We start from the raw sequence: 18,727 nt of genomic DNA, 5'->3' as shown, positions 1-18,727 counted from the left end.
TCTCTGTAACAGGGGAACACACGGACTACAAGGAACCGAACCGCATCGCCTGCCCGCCCGCACCCCCGCTCGGACTGTAACCCTCTCACGCACGCTCACGCCGCATCCGCCGCCGCGCACTCCGGGTGGTTTTCGCTGGTTTAAAAAAAAACCCGACCTTCCTTCTTCTTATTTCTTTTTTTTTTTTTTTAAATTAATATTAAAAAAAAAAATCCCCTAGAAGGTGAAACCCGCCCGGGACGGACTGGGACCCGGTGGCGGCAGCGCGGCCCGTGCAGCAGCAAACGGTAGCGGCCGGGGGCGGTAGTTTGGTTGTCGTTAATTTCTGTGGTTGTTGGTTGCCGAGTTGTCTCACCATGAAGGAGAACGGTGCACACTTCTTCGAAGGGACCGAGAAGCTGTTGGAGGTGTGGTTCGCCCGGCAGCAGCCCGCGCAGCAGGAGCCGCACCAGAGCAAGGGGTCCGGCGATCTTCGCACCATACCCAGGTCCGTTAACGGCCGGGTGGGATTGGGGGGGCGGGCGGCGGTTGGGAGCGCTGCCCTTAACGGCCGGGGGGCGGGAGAGGCTAGTGAATGGCCGGCGCACGCGGGGCCCGGGTGTGGTGGCGGCGGTGCGGAGCTGGGTGGGGAGGCGGCGGGCGCCAGTGTGTGAGAGGAGCGGGGCGGGGGTTGGGGGGGTAATGGCCGTGCGCGGGCTGGCGGCAGCGCTGACGGGAGGCTGGTTCCGGGGTGGCTCGGAGAGCCGTTGGTGGCAACGGGCGCGCGCGCGCGGCGGGCTCGGCCCATGCGCGGCCGCCGAGCTGTCGGCCTCCTTCCCCCCCCCCCCCCGATGACAGCCCCGGACTCTCCCGTCCGCCGGCGCAACGCGACGGGGGTGACCTTCCGCTGCCCTCCAGAGACCCCTCTCCTCAAGACTGCGGCGCCGGACCGCGGAGGCAGGGAGCCTCCCCTTGTCCCGGCGGGGGAGGTGGCGGCGGGGGAGGTGGCGGTGCGGGGGACGGCGCGGCGCGGAAGCCATTCTGTGCCGCCACCTCGTGCAGCCCCGTGCGGTCCCTGCTGGCAACATGTGGCGGCGGGGAGAGGAGAGCCGGGCGTGTGCCGCGCCGGCCAGGAGCGCCTGCGGGGGGAGGCGGATGGCGGAGTGTCGCAGTGCTGCTGGCGGCCGGGGGCATGGCAGCGGCGCCCACCCCTCTGCACCAGGCCCCCGCGCACGTTGCGGCTCCCGGCAGCCGTCTGGTAGTGGCTGGCCCCGCTCGCAGTGAGAGCCGGGGAAGTCTTTTTTACGGCGGGGCTTCTTGCTCCCGCCGGCTTCGGGATGGGAAGGCGTGGAAAATCCCTGCCCGTTGGGACCAGCTGTGCTGCGCTGCGGAGAGTGGGGCATAGGAATTTCGTTCCCAGTTTATGGAAGCTGGAAAGGGAAAGGGGAGATCCTTCTGGCTGTCGCGACGAGGATTGATGGTTCCCTCACGTGGCCGGTTTCGCAGCGCCCTCCGGCACTGTGTAGCTGGACAGGTTCATACAGCGGCTCTCACGGCGGGAAGGAGGCGGTACACGGGAACCCTTTCCGTGTCTCCCTGTGGCGTGGTAGGCACGGGAGTGAGGCAGGCAGCGGAGGGGGGTGCCCCCTCCCTCCCCCGCCCCAGAAGTGTGGCTGGAGCCACGATTTACACGTGAGTCTCTTGGCTCCGCTCCCAGATCGCGCTGCCTCTCTTTTCCCCCATTGACAAGTTCAGGCCAATGAGAGCTGGGCGCCGCGAAGGGGTGGGCCCGCGCCTGTCACCCAATGGGCATGTGAGGAATGTGCTGGCGCTTCTTTCACTGCCACCCAGGGAGGGAGGAAGAAAGGCCCGAGGCCCACACAGCTTCTTGTGTACACGTGTTTCCAACTCGGCCCTCTCTGGGAGGGGGCAGCTCTTTCCTCCTGTGGCTGAGGTATGCCTGCTCGGCCTTTGTTAGCACAGTAGCCGACGGCCACCTGCCGGCACGCAGGTCATCTTAGAAACCATGCTGGGCAAGACAGGCATGAGATGTCCGCTGTAGCTTGCCAGTACAGTATTTTATAGGGGGCGGTCTGGAAAGACTGGAATACTGAGACTTCTGACTCGCAATAATCAGGGGCCCAACTGTAGATCTGCAGAAAACGATGTTCTGGCACAAGTGTCCTGGAAGTGTCAGAAAATGGGAGCTGCAAGTTCCAAGCACAACGCAAAATCTGCTTATGGACCCAGAACTATGTACAGGTTTGTAGGAAGGACAAGATTGGTATGTAGATGTGATCAGCTGACATAGTTGAAAAAAGCAGGCTTGTCTCAAGCATGTGGGGCAGATCTGAAGGTTATACTTATGTCTGAAGGTTATACTTATGTCAGTAGTTTACTATCAGGATGGTAAGCTGTTCAACTTTGCAGGTTCAGATGCTAGCTGGAGGATCTGGTGTTTTCAGTGTATCAAGATCTGCTTGTGTGTATTACTGTTACCCAGTGGTCTTCGGTCAGGGAGCTTGAGAAAGGGAGCTTGGAGGAGAGCTTGTCATGATGTATTGAATGTTTGGAATATGGTGATGATGTCTCTATTCGAAGGCATACTTAGCATATGCTATTTGTCTTTTCCTTTGTTTCGGTATTTCTCAGCAAATTACCTGTGTGTATATATTGGTAGAGTTAGCTGTCTGAAGATGTCAATTGCCAGTGGGCAGATAACTGCCTTTCCTGAAATAATGAATAGCCCATATTGTGTCTGTGTATGTATATGTGTGTATATATACACAGCTACCTCATGGGTAGTAGAAGCTTCACTTCTGCCATGCCAGAAGCACTGCAGAATACATGTTTAGCTTTGACCTGTTGGTGCAATGAGATAGTTTGCTCATGTAACTTTCTGACTTGTGAAGGTATTTAGACCTTTTCGAATAATGTGCTTAACAGGGAAATCATCAGATGTGGTTATACGGTTCTTTGAGATTTAGTGGTGTAGGAGATACCACAAGGTAACAAATTGTATAATTAATGTCCAGGCAATCCTGGAAGACTATTGCAAATCGTAGCTGAAATAACTCGGATCATCTGCACGTATGTAGGCACTTCAGGATTCCGGCTGTGTTTGACTTTAAATGCGAAAGATCCAAAAGTACTCATTTGACTTTGTGTTAATATGCTGGTGTTGGAATACACAGATGCAGTTTAGAGATGGTGTTCTGGAAATATTTCCTCATTGACACATTCATGCTCTCTGGTGTTCTGTTTGTCAGCTCAGGCTTATGTTTACAAAACTGCAAGCTTAAATGCTATTGAGCAGTTTTAAAAATTAATGTAATTGCAAAGCAGGTCCTGTGACAATTCCTTTGTATGGTTTAGATATGGCTGTAAAGTTTTAATAGAGTAGATACACATTGTTAACTGTTGAACATGTGGTCTTTAACACAGTTTCAGAGCTGTGAGCAAGCTTTGAAGGACTTTGTGTTAATTGGCTCTTAATACAAGATGTTAATTGAAGCTCTGTACTGTTTTGGTAGGAAGCTGTGATGTGTCTGAAAATTGCTGTTAATATGCGTTAACCTGTGTCCAGGAGTAATTATCAGTGATACTGTGTTGCTAGCATGAAATGAAGTTTTATAAATACTCTCTTTTAGAAAATTGTAGGAATTAAATTATTTGCTACAGTTGATAGATGCAAATGAAAAAAATTCTGAATACAATATATCCCACTATGCTAATTCTATAAAGGCAATTGAACAAGCTAGTTTATGTTGTACAGAACTTGAAATCACAGCTGAAACTGTAGAACAATAGCTAAATTACAATCAAGTCGCAAACCAGTTGAGCTTGCCTTTTGTATTGTAATACCTGCTTAGTAGTGAAATGTGAGCCATTCATCTACTGAATGACTAAGCTGGTGTTCAAAGCTAAAAACTTCAATGTTGCGTGTGCTTGCTAGGGATTAGATATTTTAAAGCCTTGTTGGATATCACCGGCGAAAAAAGTTTAAGAACTGATGCAGTTAAGAAATTCTTAATTTTTTCTTCCTATGGGCAAGCCTGCTTTCTTCAGAAGAATTTGGACAGGTGTAAAGTATTTCAGAAAAGATATATACTTACTGTTTTAATACATTCAATAAAGGTCCCAACTCAAGTATTGAACATGGGCTTTACTTTGCTGTTAAGATTTGGGGGGGGGGGGGGGGGTGTTCACTTGCTAATCAGTTCTCCAAAAAGGTCTTGTGGTTGAAATAGTGGCAAGCCTCTGAAGATGCCTACCCTACTCATCTTCAAAAGTAGAATGAAGTTAACATTTTTGTGGTCTCGAAATAATTTGCTTTAACTGTAGTGCTTGTTCTTGCTATGCTTTATAAAGCACGCTTTTTAAAAATAGCCTTAAACTATATCTAAAAAAGGAGGGTTTGCTGAAAACATGATGAACATGCTGCAAGTCCTGGAATTCTGTGGTAAATGAGTAGTGCATTCACTGTCCTCACAGTAAAATAAGCTGTTTATTCCTTCAGATGATGTGCAACTATGCATTTCCTGTCTCAAGGCTTATCATGATCTTGAATGTACAGAAGTTTGAAACCATAGGTTAATGATGCAAGTATTACGAGTCTATATCTCAACCATTCAACCCTGAGAATACTCTGAAATTAAGCTTGTTTATGGACTGTTAATGTGCTTCCTATTTGTCTATATTACATGGACACACGAGAAAAAACAGTGCCGTAGAATGAACTCACTGCTGCACCTCTACCCCCTCCCCTGTCCTTAGGACCATAGTGGTGTTATCTGCCTGTTCTCTCAAACAGTGAAGGTACAAGGAGGCTGGGCTGTGAGCCCTGTTCTCCTTACTCCTGCAGTGCTTCGGAACAAAACAGTGTAGAGCTACTCTGTGGAGACTGGGAAGAAGGCAGGGTAGGTAGGATCGTGCCAGGATAAGGGCTTCTGTCACTGTGTACTTGCTGAGCTTTTTTACATGGAGATGAAAGGTAATCTGGAGAACTTTATGTAAGAATTCAGTCTTCCCCTTATCAAAATTGATACTCGTAAACTAGATTTTTAGCAAACAAGTTCAAAACTACAGGTAAAATATGTTTGCTTGTAACTCTCTCAACTGTAATTAAAGAATGGTTTCACACAAAGGAAACAAGCCCTTTTACACTCACTAGTACTAATTGTGATACTGCTTGCAGGAAGTTAAGACTTATGTTGAAGGCTTTTTGATATTTTCCTACCTTACCACTGAACGTGCTAAAGAATTTGGTTAGTCACTTTCTGTCAAAGACCTGGTCCCTCCATGAGACTCCATAGTGCATACTATTAAAATATGGTGCTACCATGGCTGTTTGCTTGGCTAGGAGAACAGGAAGATTTGAGGCTTATGTTAGATACTTGCTGCCTTACATAGCAATTCCTTCTGGAGAAGGTTACACTCAAAATTGCCCTGAATGTTGCCTGTAAGTCTTGTTGAAGCCCTGATGTGCTTATTGGGGCTCATGATTCCTTAAATATCTTGGGTGTCAAGTATGTCTTGTCCTTTGATATGAGAGACTTAAGAATACCCATCAAACATCTTCGGATGTAAAGGATGGAGTCACCATTCCATGTATATTGCTGTAACTGCAGTAACGATAAAAGGCCTGCAACAGGAGCAATGTGCAGCTTTTAAAGCACTGTCTATGGCCACCTTTGTGCCATTCCTGAAATATCTTGGTGTCATTTGGGAATGGTTCTCCATAGTAGTTGACTCAGGACCTTCTAGGTAAGAAGTATTTTGTGAGGAGTAGTGCTTGGAATCACTTTTGATGTGGATGCAATTTTCCATTCAGGTGCCTGTCTTTAACTCAAGATTAAGTGCATGTCCCTGGGGAGTTTCTTAAGATAAGGGAGATGCAGACAGTCTTTCTGTACCTCTATGTTCAGAGCATATAGAGGGTGTGTGGTTTCTGTGCACTCCACAGATACTGCTGAAGTGAAATTATCAAGTTGCCAGCGCCTTGTGTCTAAATTCAGCGTGAGTTCAAGATAATCTATCTTCAACAGCAATTTATAAACTAAGTTATAATTCTAATAGGAAATAGCTCGCATGCATCTGTCTGCAGAAGAATACACCAGCTGCTAGGAGCTGCTTTAAAAAGCTTGTGATTTTTGTGTAGTTGGTCTGTACTGTATCTACCTGTTTCAGGACGCTTGAAAGTAGTGTTGCAACTCTGCTGACGCTGATATTTAGCCAGCTTCCATGTGCCTCAGCTACAGCTCCTCTGCATAGGCAGTTTAGACAGGGCATTGAATTTGATTGTTCTGGATTGTGGTATTGGTAGGAATTTGCCTGCTTAACTGTAGCCTGCTAATGAGGTAACTGATGTATCTGTTGGCTCTTAAAAATACTTAGTAGGTAACAGGTGAGGGAATAAAGTTGCTCTGCAGTTGAATGCTTGATTTTAAAACAAAGTTTTACAGTAAACTACAAGATTAAAGTGCTTATTACTTTGATTACTACAGACTTGACAGCTGTTCTATTTTAATGAAAAGCTATGCAAGAATATGTATACAGCTTAAGCTGTCTTTAGGAGTTTCATAGGATTTAATTCCTAAGAATTCATGCCCTACTGCAAAACAACTTTTCCTCCCAGTGCTGTCTGGGCTGGGTTGGCAAGGTACTGTTACTGGGGTGGTGGAGGCTGTTAATTGCTGATAGGAACAAGTTCTTGATGTAGTTCTTTATCTCTTTAAATTGCTGTTACTCCCTTCCCAGTTGGCCTGAAACAGTAGTATTGTGCTATTGCCTGATATGCTCGACTCCTGTGTTAACCTATTTTACCCACATTTTCTGAGGTAAAGGCTCAGAATAGGCTGATAACTTGCATTCAAAAGTATGGTTTTATCTGACAAGGAAAACTTGATTCATAGCTTACTCTTTTATTTCTGAGAAATATGAAATAAAGGAGCAAACATGATGGTTTGGAACTTGGTTGAGAGGGACTGTTGACTATTCATTTCATTACATCCTTTAAGCATACTTCCTAAAAAGAAATTAGAATACTTCTCAGTTATGATAGGTTTTCCATACTGACATACCTGTGTGGCAGTTTGAATGGAATTCATTTGCACTCTGGTAACTGTGCTGATAAGGCACTAAACATTGCAACACAGGTGTAGGAGTAGATTGCTAAACTTGATTTTCTTTCAGCATGTTCTGCTAGTCAGGTGTAGAAAAAGTAGCTTTCTACTATTCAATCACAGACAGTTTTTCACACTTGAGTAGACATATTCAATTTTCATTTGGTATTCTCTGTGCATGTGCAACCATTAAAGATGCATGGTGCTTGCCTATTGGAGAAACTATTTTGATTTTCAGTAGGTGTCAGTTGTTTGAAATTTCAGGAACAGGATCTTACAGCTTTGGAATGAAGTGGGTAATAAGCCTACATAACAGTGAGGACTTGGTCTCAAATGCATTTTCAGTTGGAGTTCCAGTGGATGCAGGTCTGCTACAGAACTTAATTAGCTATCAATGATGCTCATGCATCATATTCTAGTATGCTTGTCTTGAGTATAGGAAAGCAGTCTCCAGAGTGTTTGAAATTGTCCTGATATCTGGCTATGGGAAATAATTTAGGAAATAGTAATGCAATCCATATACTTCCCATTGAAAGGGGAATTCTGAAGAGCAGAAGCCCATGATAGCATTTTATTGAGAATTAGTCTCTTTGGTTTCCCTTTTTCAGTTCAAGGCTTTGCTTCCCAGTTAAAAGTTCACTCAGTTGTGAAATAGGAAGTAATGTTCTCAAGTATTTTACAGTTATTACTTTCAGAATTTTTACTTGACAAAATAAAATGGGATTAGGTGCAATACATGTACTGATAACCATTGAAATACTATTTTTAAGGTGGATTTTTTGTTTCCACTTCAAGTGGGGATGGATGTTGCTTGTCTCTAACTAGTAATGCTTAAATAATTATACAGATTAAAGAAAAGAAATGCAAGAGCTAGACTTCTAGTGATCTCAGTCGTCTTGGTACAAAGTAGTCCCAGATGTTGTTCCTTAGCTCTGCTTTAAACAATGGAAAATGTCAAATACTAAGGTCACCTTGTTTAAATAGGTTATATTGAGATCAAATCCAGCATGTTAGTGGCCTTTCTGTGGTTTTCTGTGCTTAACTTTAAAATGCATGTAGGTTCAGGCCAGTATCTCTGCAAAACTTCTCCATAACATGTCCAAGTCTCATCTTGGGTGCTGCAACCCTTTGTTAGTCTACTTTATTTATGCTTCTGAATCAAGTCTGATATCTTGTCTGTTTCTCAACTTGCAGGCTTTCTTCCTTAATGCTACTCTAATCAGATCCAATGATGAACTTACTCTTCATTCCTGTAAAGGCTGAATGCATGAACATTTAGCATATGCTTAGCTAAGGTTTCTATAGTGGAATAGTGAAGAACTGAGCAAAGTTCTAATACACAAAGGTCTTGTGCAACTGCAGATTTCAGCCATAGTACCTAAATACCAAGTATAGTACTAATGAGTGCAGCTGGGGACTTTTCTTTGCATGGTAGGCTTTGGACTTAACATGCAATATTGTATTGTAGTATGCTGTACAGGTTTTTCATTGTTGGACTACTTGAACACAAAATTGTTACATCTTCCTCTACTAATGTGATTGAAACTTAAATGAGCCATTTTCCTGAAACGTCTGCTCTGAACTGCACTACAGTGATACTTAAAGAAAATTCTCACTTGTCTACATAAAGCTAAGGTTTTGACTGTGTGACCAGGTAAAAAGCTTGTGAAGGCTGAGACATATGCTCTTGCAAAGCCTGAGATAGTTACATACACATTAATACTTAGACAAGTACAAAATCAGATTTGTAGTAATGTACAAATGGGGTTACTGCAGCTCAGCATCAGGCAGTGTAAGGGAACTCTGCCTTGCTTTTATTAATGTTATGTCAGGCCCTGAGTGTTTCTTTAATGGCAGATAAAGTATCATTGGTAGTGGTGCTAGAATGATTTGAACAGTTATTCCACCATATTAAACCAAAGTAATACATTACCTAGTTCAGTTTAGAGGAAGAGTGTAACAGGATGTTGGAGGGAAGATACTAAGGCTGGCAAATTTATGCAGGTGCACTGTAGCTTCCAGAGAAAATGAAATCCTTCGGTCCTCTTATCAGCAAAATAGCCTGATTGTCTAGGAGCATTTAAAAAATAGGTATAATATAAACTACTTCACTCTTTGCATTTTCCAGGTTTCTCGAAGATGAGCAGACACTTGCATTTTCATACATACTTGAACATCAGGAACAGAGCTAAACCCAATCAATGACATAGTCCGACACATTTATTCAGCTCTACGCTTATCTGAGCATTAAAAACAAGCTGTTTTTATTTGACATGCAGATTTGAGTGGTCTGTGCTGTCATGTGTAGAGTCGCAGAAAAGTATTTTCTCAAAGTTCACTAACTGAGGTGGTAGGGGAAAACCTCACTTTGATTTTAAGTATCCAGTAATATCACTGGGCTCAAACTTGTTCAGATATGCACTTAATTATGAGGGATTTTAAGATGCATAGGATTCTCTTAAACTCATTTTTAATAGCTTCAGTCTGATCTAAAACAGAGACTATAGAGCAAGTTTGTAAGTTAAGCATATTGTTCTGCTTGACTCCTGTATAAATATACCTGTTTAGTGTAATACACACTTAAAAAGGGAAAATCCTCAAGAATTAGTAGTAAAGGTACAGAATTCAGTTTCAGGAGGCATTCTCAAGGGAGGGAGAAATTAAGGCATTTATTTGCTGGGGTGTTTAGAGAAGCAAAGAACATCTGGATATTTTTTAGTTATATGTACTGTAGAATCTAAAACTTCAGCTTTGCAAAATGACCAGTTTTCTCAGGGGAAAGATTGGTGGCTGCTGGAGGAACCTGGCTAATACAATTAACAGTGAGTGCTCTGTCCTGAAGTAGAACAACAGAGCTTTTGCAGTGTCGATAAAGGGAGAGAGATCTGACTGCTGAGGAGGGGTTAGGCTGACAGTTATACGGGCAGTTGAGCCAATCTAATAGCTTGCTTGGTGATGAAGAAATTGCATTTCTTCCGTGCTCCCAGCTGCGAAGGGTCCTGTAGTTTTTCCAGCTCTACTGATGGACAGCTTAGTTTTATGCTGGGTTAGTACATTTCTTTGTTCATGACAGGTCTGAGCACAAGAGCCAGCACAAACCTGCAGGTGGAATATGCTGTTGGAAGGGAGGGACAGGAGAGGTAGGGCAGCTGGCAGTCTTGTAATTTTGCAATTTCAGGAAGCTGTATTTCCTCCTGTCTGCTTTATAGCAAATTTGACTATATTGGGTTCTACTAATCTGGTGTAGACAAAGACTGAAGTGACAACCCAGGTAGTTTTTTGCAAGTCTGCCACTTCTCATGAGTAGTTGAAATCTTTGGGCTTAATTTGAGCCCTTTGATTTTTCCAGTTTCTTAATAAAATTTCTTGTAGAATGAGTAATGACAGTAAGGAATTGAAATACTAAACTTCTACCACTATACTGAAATCTAGCACTGTAGCTTCAACTTGCACTATATGAAAGTAGTTCAGTTTATTTTCTTGTAAGTGTAATATTCCAAACTATTTGCTCTAAGTCTTCTATATTGGAATTCTATGATCCTGAGTGGTCAAAAGAGGAATTCAGATCATTGAGATATATATTAGTTTTTAGGGCTGGTTTTTCAATTTAAATTATGGACTTGACTCAAGCTGAACAAATAAAACATGTTAATGTTAACTTGCTGGTTTATTACTCTAGTAGTTGCCAATGACTACTGTTACTAAGTACATAGAGATTCAACCTAAAGCATACCTTAAGTTATAACAATGAATTTTATCTTAGTACATGTGGGATGTAGGATTTAAAGTTATCATGACTGGCCTAGTTAGAAGCTTGGGGTTGCTGTTTGACAATTGTCCTCTTGCAGTACATTACACTGACAGATCTTGAGGGATACTTAGCCATTGGGAGCTAAGAATTGGATATCACTGTATTGTGATACACAGTTCCTATCTAAAAAGTCCTTGCCTTCCATGCTCTCAGATCCAGCAATTCAAGAAAAGAGGTATAGTCTTTTTTGGGCTATACTTTTTACCCAGGGTTCCAGAAAGCTTCAGTTTGTTTAACCTGTTGTTTGTGCTCTATAATTTCTTCGCAGGATTGAGTGGGACAAACTTCTGGAGAATGTGCATTGTTTGATCATAAGTGTGACAAAAACTGACAAGCAGGAAGCTTATGTACTCAGGTAAGCCACTAGCTTATTCTTTTAGTCTCCAAGAGGTAAAAAAGTTAAAGCTGTCATATGGGATCCACTTGGCTCTGAACCCAATCTTGGGTTAAGATCATGCTGTTCATGACAACAACTTGCAGGGGTCTGCTAATCATAATACTGTCATGCCTGTGTTCAGTAGCAGAAATGTCTTCATAATTATTAGTGTTAGTCTTTTTTCTTTAACTAAAAGGATTAAGGACAGGGCTGTGGTGTTTCTGTACCTGATCACTGAATCTTGTCCAGGGATAAATAAGTCTCCCCAGTTAAGAGGTTTAGGATTACTTCAGTAGAATAGTGCATATAAGTGTCACTTTTAGATCAGCAAAAACTGTATCAGTAGATCAGCTTTAACTCCAGATAATGCAATAGAGTGGAGCAACTCTTGCAGCTGACCTAAGGACATCTGTAAAAATGTACCTTTTCTGAAATCTTGGCATTTTTGTGTTAGTTGTAAGGACACTACTTTTGCCATGTGTTTTTCATCTTGCAAAATACTTTCATGCTCTTTCTACATGAACTTTACAGACATTGACATTCTCTGTTTCACTTCAGATTACAAAAACTGAAGCTTTTGTACTCTGAAAGACTGCCTTGAGGGCAAGGTTGGGCTAAGAGCAAGCTAGTCAAAGAAACTGTGCTGCAGCCTTGTTTCCGCAAGCTTCGTACATTGTTTTCAGAATTTTGTTTTTAAATAACTAGTTACAGCTATATCCTAGATGAAATATAACCTTTACTTTGAATTCTTAAACAACATTCCAAACTGAGTTAGTTATTTAAGCTAGACTTTTTCCCATTGTTCAGTTACTTGGTGAGAAGATTCTTGTTACACATGTTTAAGTGTTCTGGATGTAGTATCAATGCTAATCTCCAGTTCAGTGGGGCTGTAGTTAAGTATCTGACTTACAGTTTATGTAGAGTTAATTTCTTTATCTTATGCATCAGGCATATTGTATAGCTGTGCCTATACTATCATTATGAGACTTCCTGTTCCTGTGGACAGGTGCTGATTTACCACTTCCCAGTAGTCAGCTTTCCTAGAAGATGCAGCCAGGCAATTTAAGAAATTCTGTTAAGGCTTTAGCCTTTTTTGAGTTGACTTTCTCATAGGCTTTATTTCAGCTGAGAAAGTCAGATTTCAAGTTTGACCCTGTTCTGTCTGGGTTAAGAAATTAAATTGGATGTCTATGTTGTGTACTTGCTTCACAGCATGTTTGTAGTTCTCAAATAGGTTGAGGATATGTAATGCACGTAGTACCTCTTTTCCTGTAGTGTGGTAGCTGTGTAATCGCACTTGCAGCAGGTGTTTGTTTTGGGAAATCGTAACAGCTCACAAATGTTAGCTCAAATCTATTGGTTTGCTCCAATTGCCAAGTGTGTTTATGTACCATATGCTGAGTGTTCACTTACAGTAATGCATTTGGTTGCCGTAAGAACCAAGATACCACCATTCTGTCCTGGCTCGTTTAATATAGAGCACTTAATATATTTTTAACACATCATATTTTTCAGTGAGAGTAGCATGTTTGTCTCCAAGAGACGTTTCATTTTGAAGACGTGTGGTACCACCCTCTTACTGCAAGCACTGGTTCCCCTGTTGGAGCTTGCTAGGGAGTACAGTGGGTTTGACTCAATTCAGGTAAGGTGCCAGAAATGCTGCCTCTTTCTTAGGATGTACAAAAAACTTTTTAGTACAATTTAAAACTAACTGATTTTATTAAATATTCTGAAACTTCCTTTGCCATTTATCTATGCTTTCCATAATGGGAAGATTGTAGTATAAGATTGCTTGCTCTGCTATAGGATTTAGCCTTCTATTTGCTTCTTAAAGGATGCTAACTTAAAAATGCTATTATGCTGAGTTAAGGTTACTTAAGGGTGAAAGACTTCCATGTTCATGTTGTCAGTGCTGAAGTCACTAATGTTTTCTTGTGGAAGACAAATCTGGAAGTAAGCTGTCTCCTGTAGCTTACAAATTAAGCTAGGAATAACCATATGCCTCTGAAATGGAAATACAGGTAGCAGCATTTTGGCAATGAAAACTTAAGTCCTGTGAAAGCTTATACTAAATGCTTGCATTTCTCTAGATCTTTAGATTCCAGGTGGACAGATATATTCAGTATCTAAGACGCACCTTTTTTTTTTTTCAGAGCTTCTTTTATTCACGTAAGAATTTCATGAAGCCTTCCCACCAGGAGTACCCACATAGGAATTTCCAGGAAGAAGTAGAGTTTCTTAACGAAATTTTCCCAAGTAAGTTCATTAACCTTCAGCAAAGTTGCACAGCTTGTGTGAAGTGTTGATGTGAAGTGACAAGCAGCACAATACGTACAGGTTGCCAGGCCATTCATTCAACAGTCACTGCAGTTCTGTAGCCAGCGCAAGCTTCATCTGCATAAAAATCAAAAGCTATAAAGACTTAGTTCCTGAATTTCTGACACTAAACTTGCCAAGATCAAAATTTAAATAGTACTAAGCTTGACGTTTAACACCTTGTCTTAACTGAGGTCATCTTCAGACTTCAAATGGAGTGTAGTGATGCAGTCTGCAGAATCCAGCTGTCACTAACCCTAAAAGCCTCATTAAAAAGGTAGAATAGTAATTTAACTAACATGCTGAAGAAAAATGTAAGCTTTTATCAGAAAAGTTGCTGCACTAAAGATTAAATTCAGACATGTAATAAAATCTAAAACCTAAAAGAATAACCTTGAATTTTAACTACTGGCAGAAAAGTTTTTTTGAAGGAACATGGAAGCTGTAGTACTATCTGAATTTTTTTGAAGATGAATGCTAATCATAAATTCATTAAATAAAAGCTTAAGAGTTTCTGTCTGTGCATAGCTAAAGCTGTAATCTGAATTGCCTGCTAGTAGGCTCTCAAGTGGGGTGTCCAGACCACCTTCTGGGGAAGCCTGTTTTTCTGATTATTGGCTTTACATTCCTGAAGTTAAATGCCTGCTTATTTGATACAGATGGTGACTGTATCAGTGAACCTCTTAGTGTTCTGTGAAAGAATTCTACTATCTTTAAATATGAAATGAAGCTAATCTTTTACATGAAGGATCAGCTGTAGTACATTAACTGGAGACTTTTTGTCTTGTCAGATGGAGCAGCTTATTGCATGGGGCGTATGAATTCTGATTGCTGGTATGTATGTGAAGGCTTTGAAATCTTTGGGGCTTACTGTAAAACATAACTTGGTGCTGCTAATATTTATTACACGAGTGATGTGTATTTTATATAGGTACCTGTACACCCTGGATTTTCCAGAGAGTCGGATATCCAATCAGCCTGATCAGACACTGGAAATTCTGATGAGTGAGCTTGACCCAGTAGTTATGGACCAGTTCTACATGAAAGATGGTGTTACTGCAAATGATGTCACTCGTGTATGTTTGCTTGAAAACATAACACTTTTGGGAATGGTGGAAATTGGGCAACGAAATGCTTCACTTACCATTTAATACAAGACTTATCTTTTGTAGGCGAGAAATGACAGGTTAATGTTTTGGGGTTTGGTGGGTAAAATGGATTTAACTGTAGAATGTTTTTGGGAATATAACCACATTTTCAGTGCCCCTGCTTTAATCTATTGAAAGGAGCAATTTGCAGTGCTTTGGGTGATTGGAAGCTTACCCTCTGAAAAATGGAGGAATTAGGAGTAAAACAGCAATTGAGTAACTTCCACTGAAGGATGGAGATTACAAGTAAGGCTTGGACTGAAGATAATGAATGCCAAGGGGATCAAGGTGTCAAGGTTAACCCATGGAGCCATTTGGATGGTTTGGGGGGAGGGTGGGATTTAAGGTCTAAGCATAGCTTGATCATTTTGGCTCCATTTTCCAAATGGGAAAGTCCTGGGACATGAGAGAGTTTCTCTGACAAGTATGTTGACTTCATCTGGTTTTCCATCTTAGGCTTTGATTATCACACTGTATTTGCTGTTGAGATTTGGCTGTAGCTCAAGTACTGTGTGGAAAATCAAAGTGCTTGGGGTTGCACTTCATTCTAGAGTATGAAGAAGTATGTTCTCACTCTGGAGTAAATGTAAACAGCCTTCATTTTGTGGATACTGGTTGAACAGGAGCTCCATTTTCCATTTTAGTTGCAGAAGCAATTATGTATTAGATTTCTAAGCTCTTTCTTTAGCTTGGAGGGATGCAGCTTGGTTCTGTAAGAGGCAGATAACTTGCATGCAATTTGGCACTCAGTCACTTGTTAAGTGACAGGATGCAAAGCAAGTTCATCCACAGTGGTACAGATTATCAAACTGACTTGTTATTGGGAGAATTCTGGTGTCCTGTCCCCTAAATTTGGTGTTCCTTTTGCCTTTGAGTTAAATCTAAACAAGTATAAGGATGCATGATAAACTGAGTGGTGTAATTTTAACTTCTGTTTCAGATGAGTGGAATTCGTGACCTGATACCAGGTTCTGTTATTGATGCTACAATGTTCAATCCTTGTGGGTATTCAATGAATGGGATGAAATCGGATGTAAGTATTACAGTTACTGATAATTAATGTTAAAATAAGTAGTAATTATTAGGCCTTAATAATATTATTTTTTCAGGGAACTTACTGGACTATTCACATCACTCCAGAACCAGAGTTCTCTTATGTTAGTTTTGAAACAAACATAAGTCAGACCTCTTATGATGACCTGATTAGAAAAGTTGTAGAGGTTTTCAAGCCAGGAAAATTCGTGACAACCCTCTTTGTTAATCAGGTGAGTTTTCTTGCATTAGCTTGCCAGCTCCTGAAATGCATATAGACAGAAACAAAGCAAGGCTAGAGACTTTTTACTGGGGTGTTAGTAGTTTCCGGTTTGCCTCTGTTTGGATGGTAGTTTCTTTGGAAAGTAAAAATACTCTTTGGTATTGCTTTAGCTCATACTAAATCTGATCTCTAGAAAACTTAAGGAATGCTAAGATAAGGCAGTCAATCTCAGTATTCTAATGACTTCCTGTGCAGTTCTGTAGAGGCATAATTTCTTGCTTTGGTGTGTTTCTGGATTTGGCTGCAGCTGTCTGTTGTAGAGGCACTGCTGTTAATGGTGATGCTGCCAGCTAATGATTCATAGGAAAAAGCAGTACCATGCATAGTAGCAGCATCACTGCTTGGGATTGAAACTTCCTGCAGCACTGTCAGGCGTGGGTTTGAAGCATGTTGGTAACAGTATCACAAGAACCACACAAAATAAGTATTGTGCTAGTCCATCTTTAAATGCTAAGTTTAAAAAAGTAAATTTCACTTTTTTGTTTTCTAGAGCTCTAAATGTCGTACAGTGTTTTCTTCTGCCCAGAAGATTGAAGGGTTTAAACGTCTTGATCACCAGATTGCCCAATTCAGTGATTATAATTTTGTTTTTACCAGTTTTACAAAGAATTGCCAGCAACAGCACAGTTGATTAAGAATGAAGAAAAAGCGCAAAAAGAAATCCCATATAGAAGGTGGTGGTTGCTTTCTAGTTAATGATTCAGGGGGCCATGCTTTCCACTCCCACCACCTTGTAGTTGTGGAAAGCCCTAGGTGTAATCATAGTATAACCATTTTGAATTGTATGCATTATTATATCAAGGAGTTAGATATCTTGCATGAATGCTCTCTTCTGTGTTTAGGTACTCTATGCCACTCTTGCTGTGAAATTGAAGTGCATGTAGAAAAATCTTACTGTATGAAACTTTACAACACTTGTAAAAATGATTCAGGTAGAATTACACACAGTATAGTTTTTCTCCAGGTATCACCAAAAATTCCCCACAGACAAGGCTTTCGTCCTCATTAGACTTTAGCCTCGACCTACTCACTGGGGACAGTTCTCTGTTAAATTGTCACTCTTTTTTTCATCTATGTTGTGATTTCAGTCTAAAACAGTTTTTGACCAATTTTTATGATTTCTAATGAAACTGATTCCTAATTAACACTTTCATGTTTAGAGAAAGTTCTTAAAACAGTTACAGATTGTTTTGCTACTACAGGTGGTAGTTGATTTATTTTTAAACCAGACTGACTTCTCATGTTCTACTCAAGCTTATTGGAATTTGCTCAGCTATGCTGTAGCACTTGGCTAATGCATTGGTCTTGCACCTTTAGAAAACTGCATATAGGTACTAATGCAGGTTAAATTTCATCTTACCTTAATGCTCATTTATCTGTCCACATCCCCAAGCTGTCCACTGCTACACAATGGCAGAATTGAAGAAGGTCCAAGACTTGACAGGGGAAGAGCTGAGTCAGGATGTAAATGCTTTGGCATAGTTGTGTGACAGCTTTGCAAAGTGCAAGCTTGTATTGGTACCAGATGTTTTCTTTCCTAATCGCCAATTATGTCAGACTAAAAAGCTGGTGCTCTTGAGCACTGGCAGGTAGATCCAGTGAAGGAGTGGAATTTGCCAGGCTGGGTGTGTTGATTTGGTTTGGATTATTCTCAGTAAAACCTGTGACCTACCACTTTTGACTGTAAAGAGTGCTTCTAAACTGGTCCAGTGTCACTTCATTTTGTTGTTCCAAGCGAAGCTAATGCCTTTATCTTGTGACAGTCCTGTGACATTGTTGTGCATGTGACTTACGTTGTATTTGAGTGTTGTGACTTCATCTGTTTTTTCCTCCTAATTACTAAGGTGGTTCTTCTTACTGTGACTTGAGGGCATTAAGTGAAGGCATAGACCAGGAACTGTCTGGGACACCTGGACAGAAATGAAGTAGAATGCTATTCATAGAACAAGTGTGTAATTTAAAGTCACTTTAATGGGTATTGACTAAAATGCAGGCTTTAAAGAGCTGGCACACTTTCAGCTATGTTTGCAAATACTAGGATTTTAACAGCTGTGAGACCAGCATGTTAACTACAAAATTGAGTTTATTTTTTCCCCTCTTGTCCTTGCAATGTTTTGACTCTTTCTGGTTTGACGCAATGGTTTTTTGTTCCTTCCGTATTTATAAATGAAGCACTTTTTCAGTGCTTCTAAACTAAAGTCTGCTTGGTTAGAAATCAAGTGGTTGGAACATTTTGAATTTTTTATTTTAAGCATATTATTGATGTTCTTTACCAATGTTATCAATTACATGCTGGAAATGGCACTAATGCTTTTTGGTGTTAATATTGAGGACCAATATTTCAGTGGGTTTTTTTTGTTCTTAAACATTGTTCCAACTGACCTGACATTTGTTGGCTTGAGGTCCTTTAGACTGAAGATCCCTTTTCAAGTAATAACTGAAATACACATTTTTACAAACAGAAGAATAAGCCTCGGCTATAAAAATGAAAGCTGTTGAATGGATTATTGAACTATCTAGGGTGATCAGGATGGGGGGGAGTATGGTGTTTATAATTTCTGTGGTGTTAGACTTTAATCATTTAAAAATATCTGTACCACAACTTAATGCTTCAATAAAAGTTCGCTTAAATTGTTTGTAGTGATGATCCAGCAATTC

The 18,727-nt window shown here is 41.1% G+C and overlaps 1 protein-coding gene across 2 annotated transcripts; it reads left to right on the top strand.

The window, feature by feature from the left end:
• Positions 1-236: 236 nt before the first annotated feature.
• AMD1 (adenosylmethionine decarboxylase 1) lies at positions 237-18,705 on the top strand. Of its 2 annotated transcripts, XM_059832334.1 has the most exons (9): positions 237-487; positions 11,183-11,269; positions 12,806-12,932; positions 13,444-13,546; positions 14,398-14,440; positions 14,538-14,682; positions 15,695-15,787; positions 15,864-16,019; positions 16,560-18,705. In XM_059832334.1, exons 1-9 carry the CDS (start codon positions 357-359, stop codon positions 16,698-16,700), a joined length of 1,026 nt encoding a protein of 341 aa, XP_059688317.1. In that variant the 5' UTR covers positions 237-356; the 3' UTR covers positions 16,701-18,705. The 2 variants fall into 2 exon arrangements, with proteins under 2 accessions (XP_059688317.1, XP_059688309.1); XM_059832326.1 differs by lacking the exons at positions 11,183-11,269; positions 12,806-12,932; positions 13,444-13,546; positions 14,398-14,440 and having other exon boundaries at positions 309-487.
• The last annotated feature ends 22 nt before the right edge of the window (positions 18,706-18,727 follow it).

This window comes from Gavia stellata, chromosome 2 (assembly GCF_030936135.1).
Source record: "Gavia stellata isolate bGavSte3 chromosome 2, bGavSte3.hap2, whole genome shotgun sequence".
Taxonomy (NCBI): Eukaryota; Metazoa; Chordata; class Aves; order Gaviiformes; family Gaviidae; genus Gavia; species Gavia stellata.
Note: the sequence above shows the minus strand (reverse complement) of the source record. Positions and strands in the feature narration are given on the sequence as shown.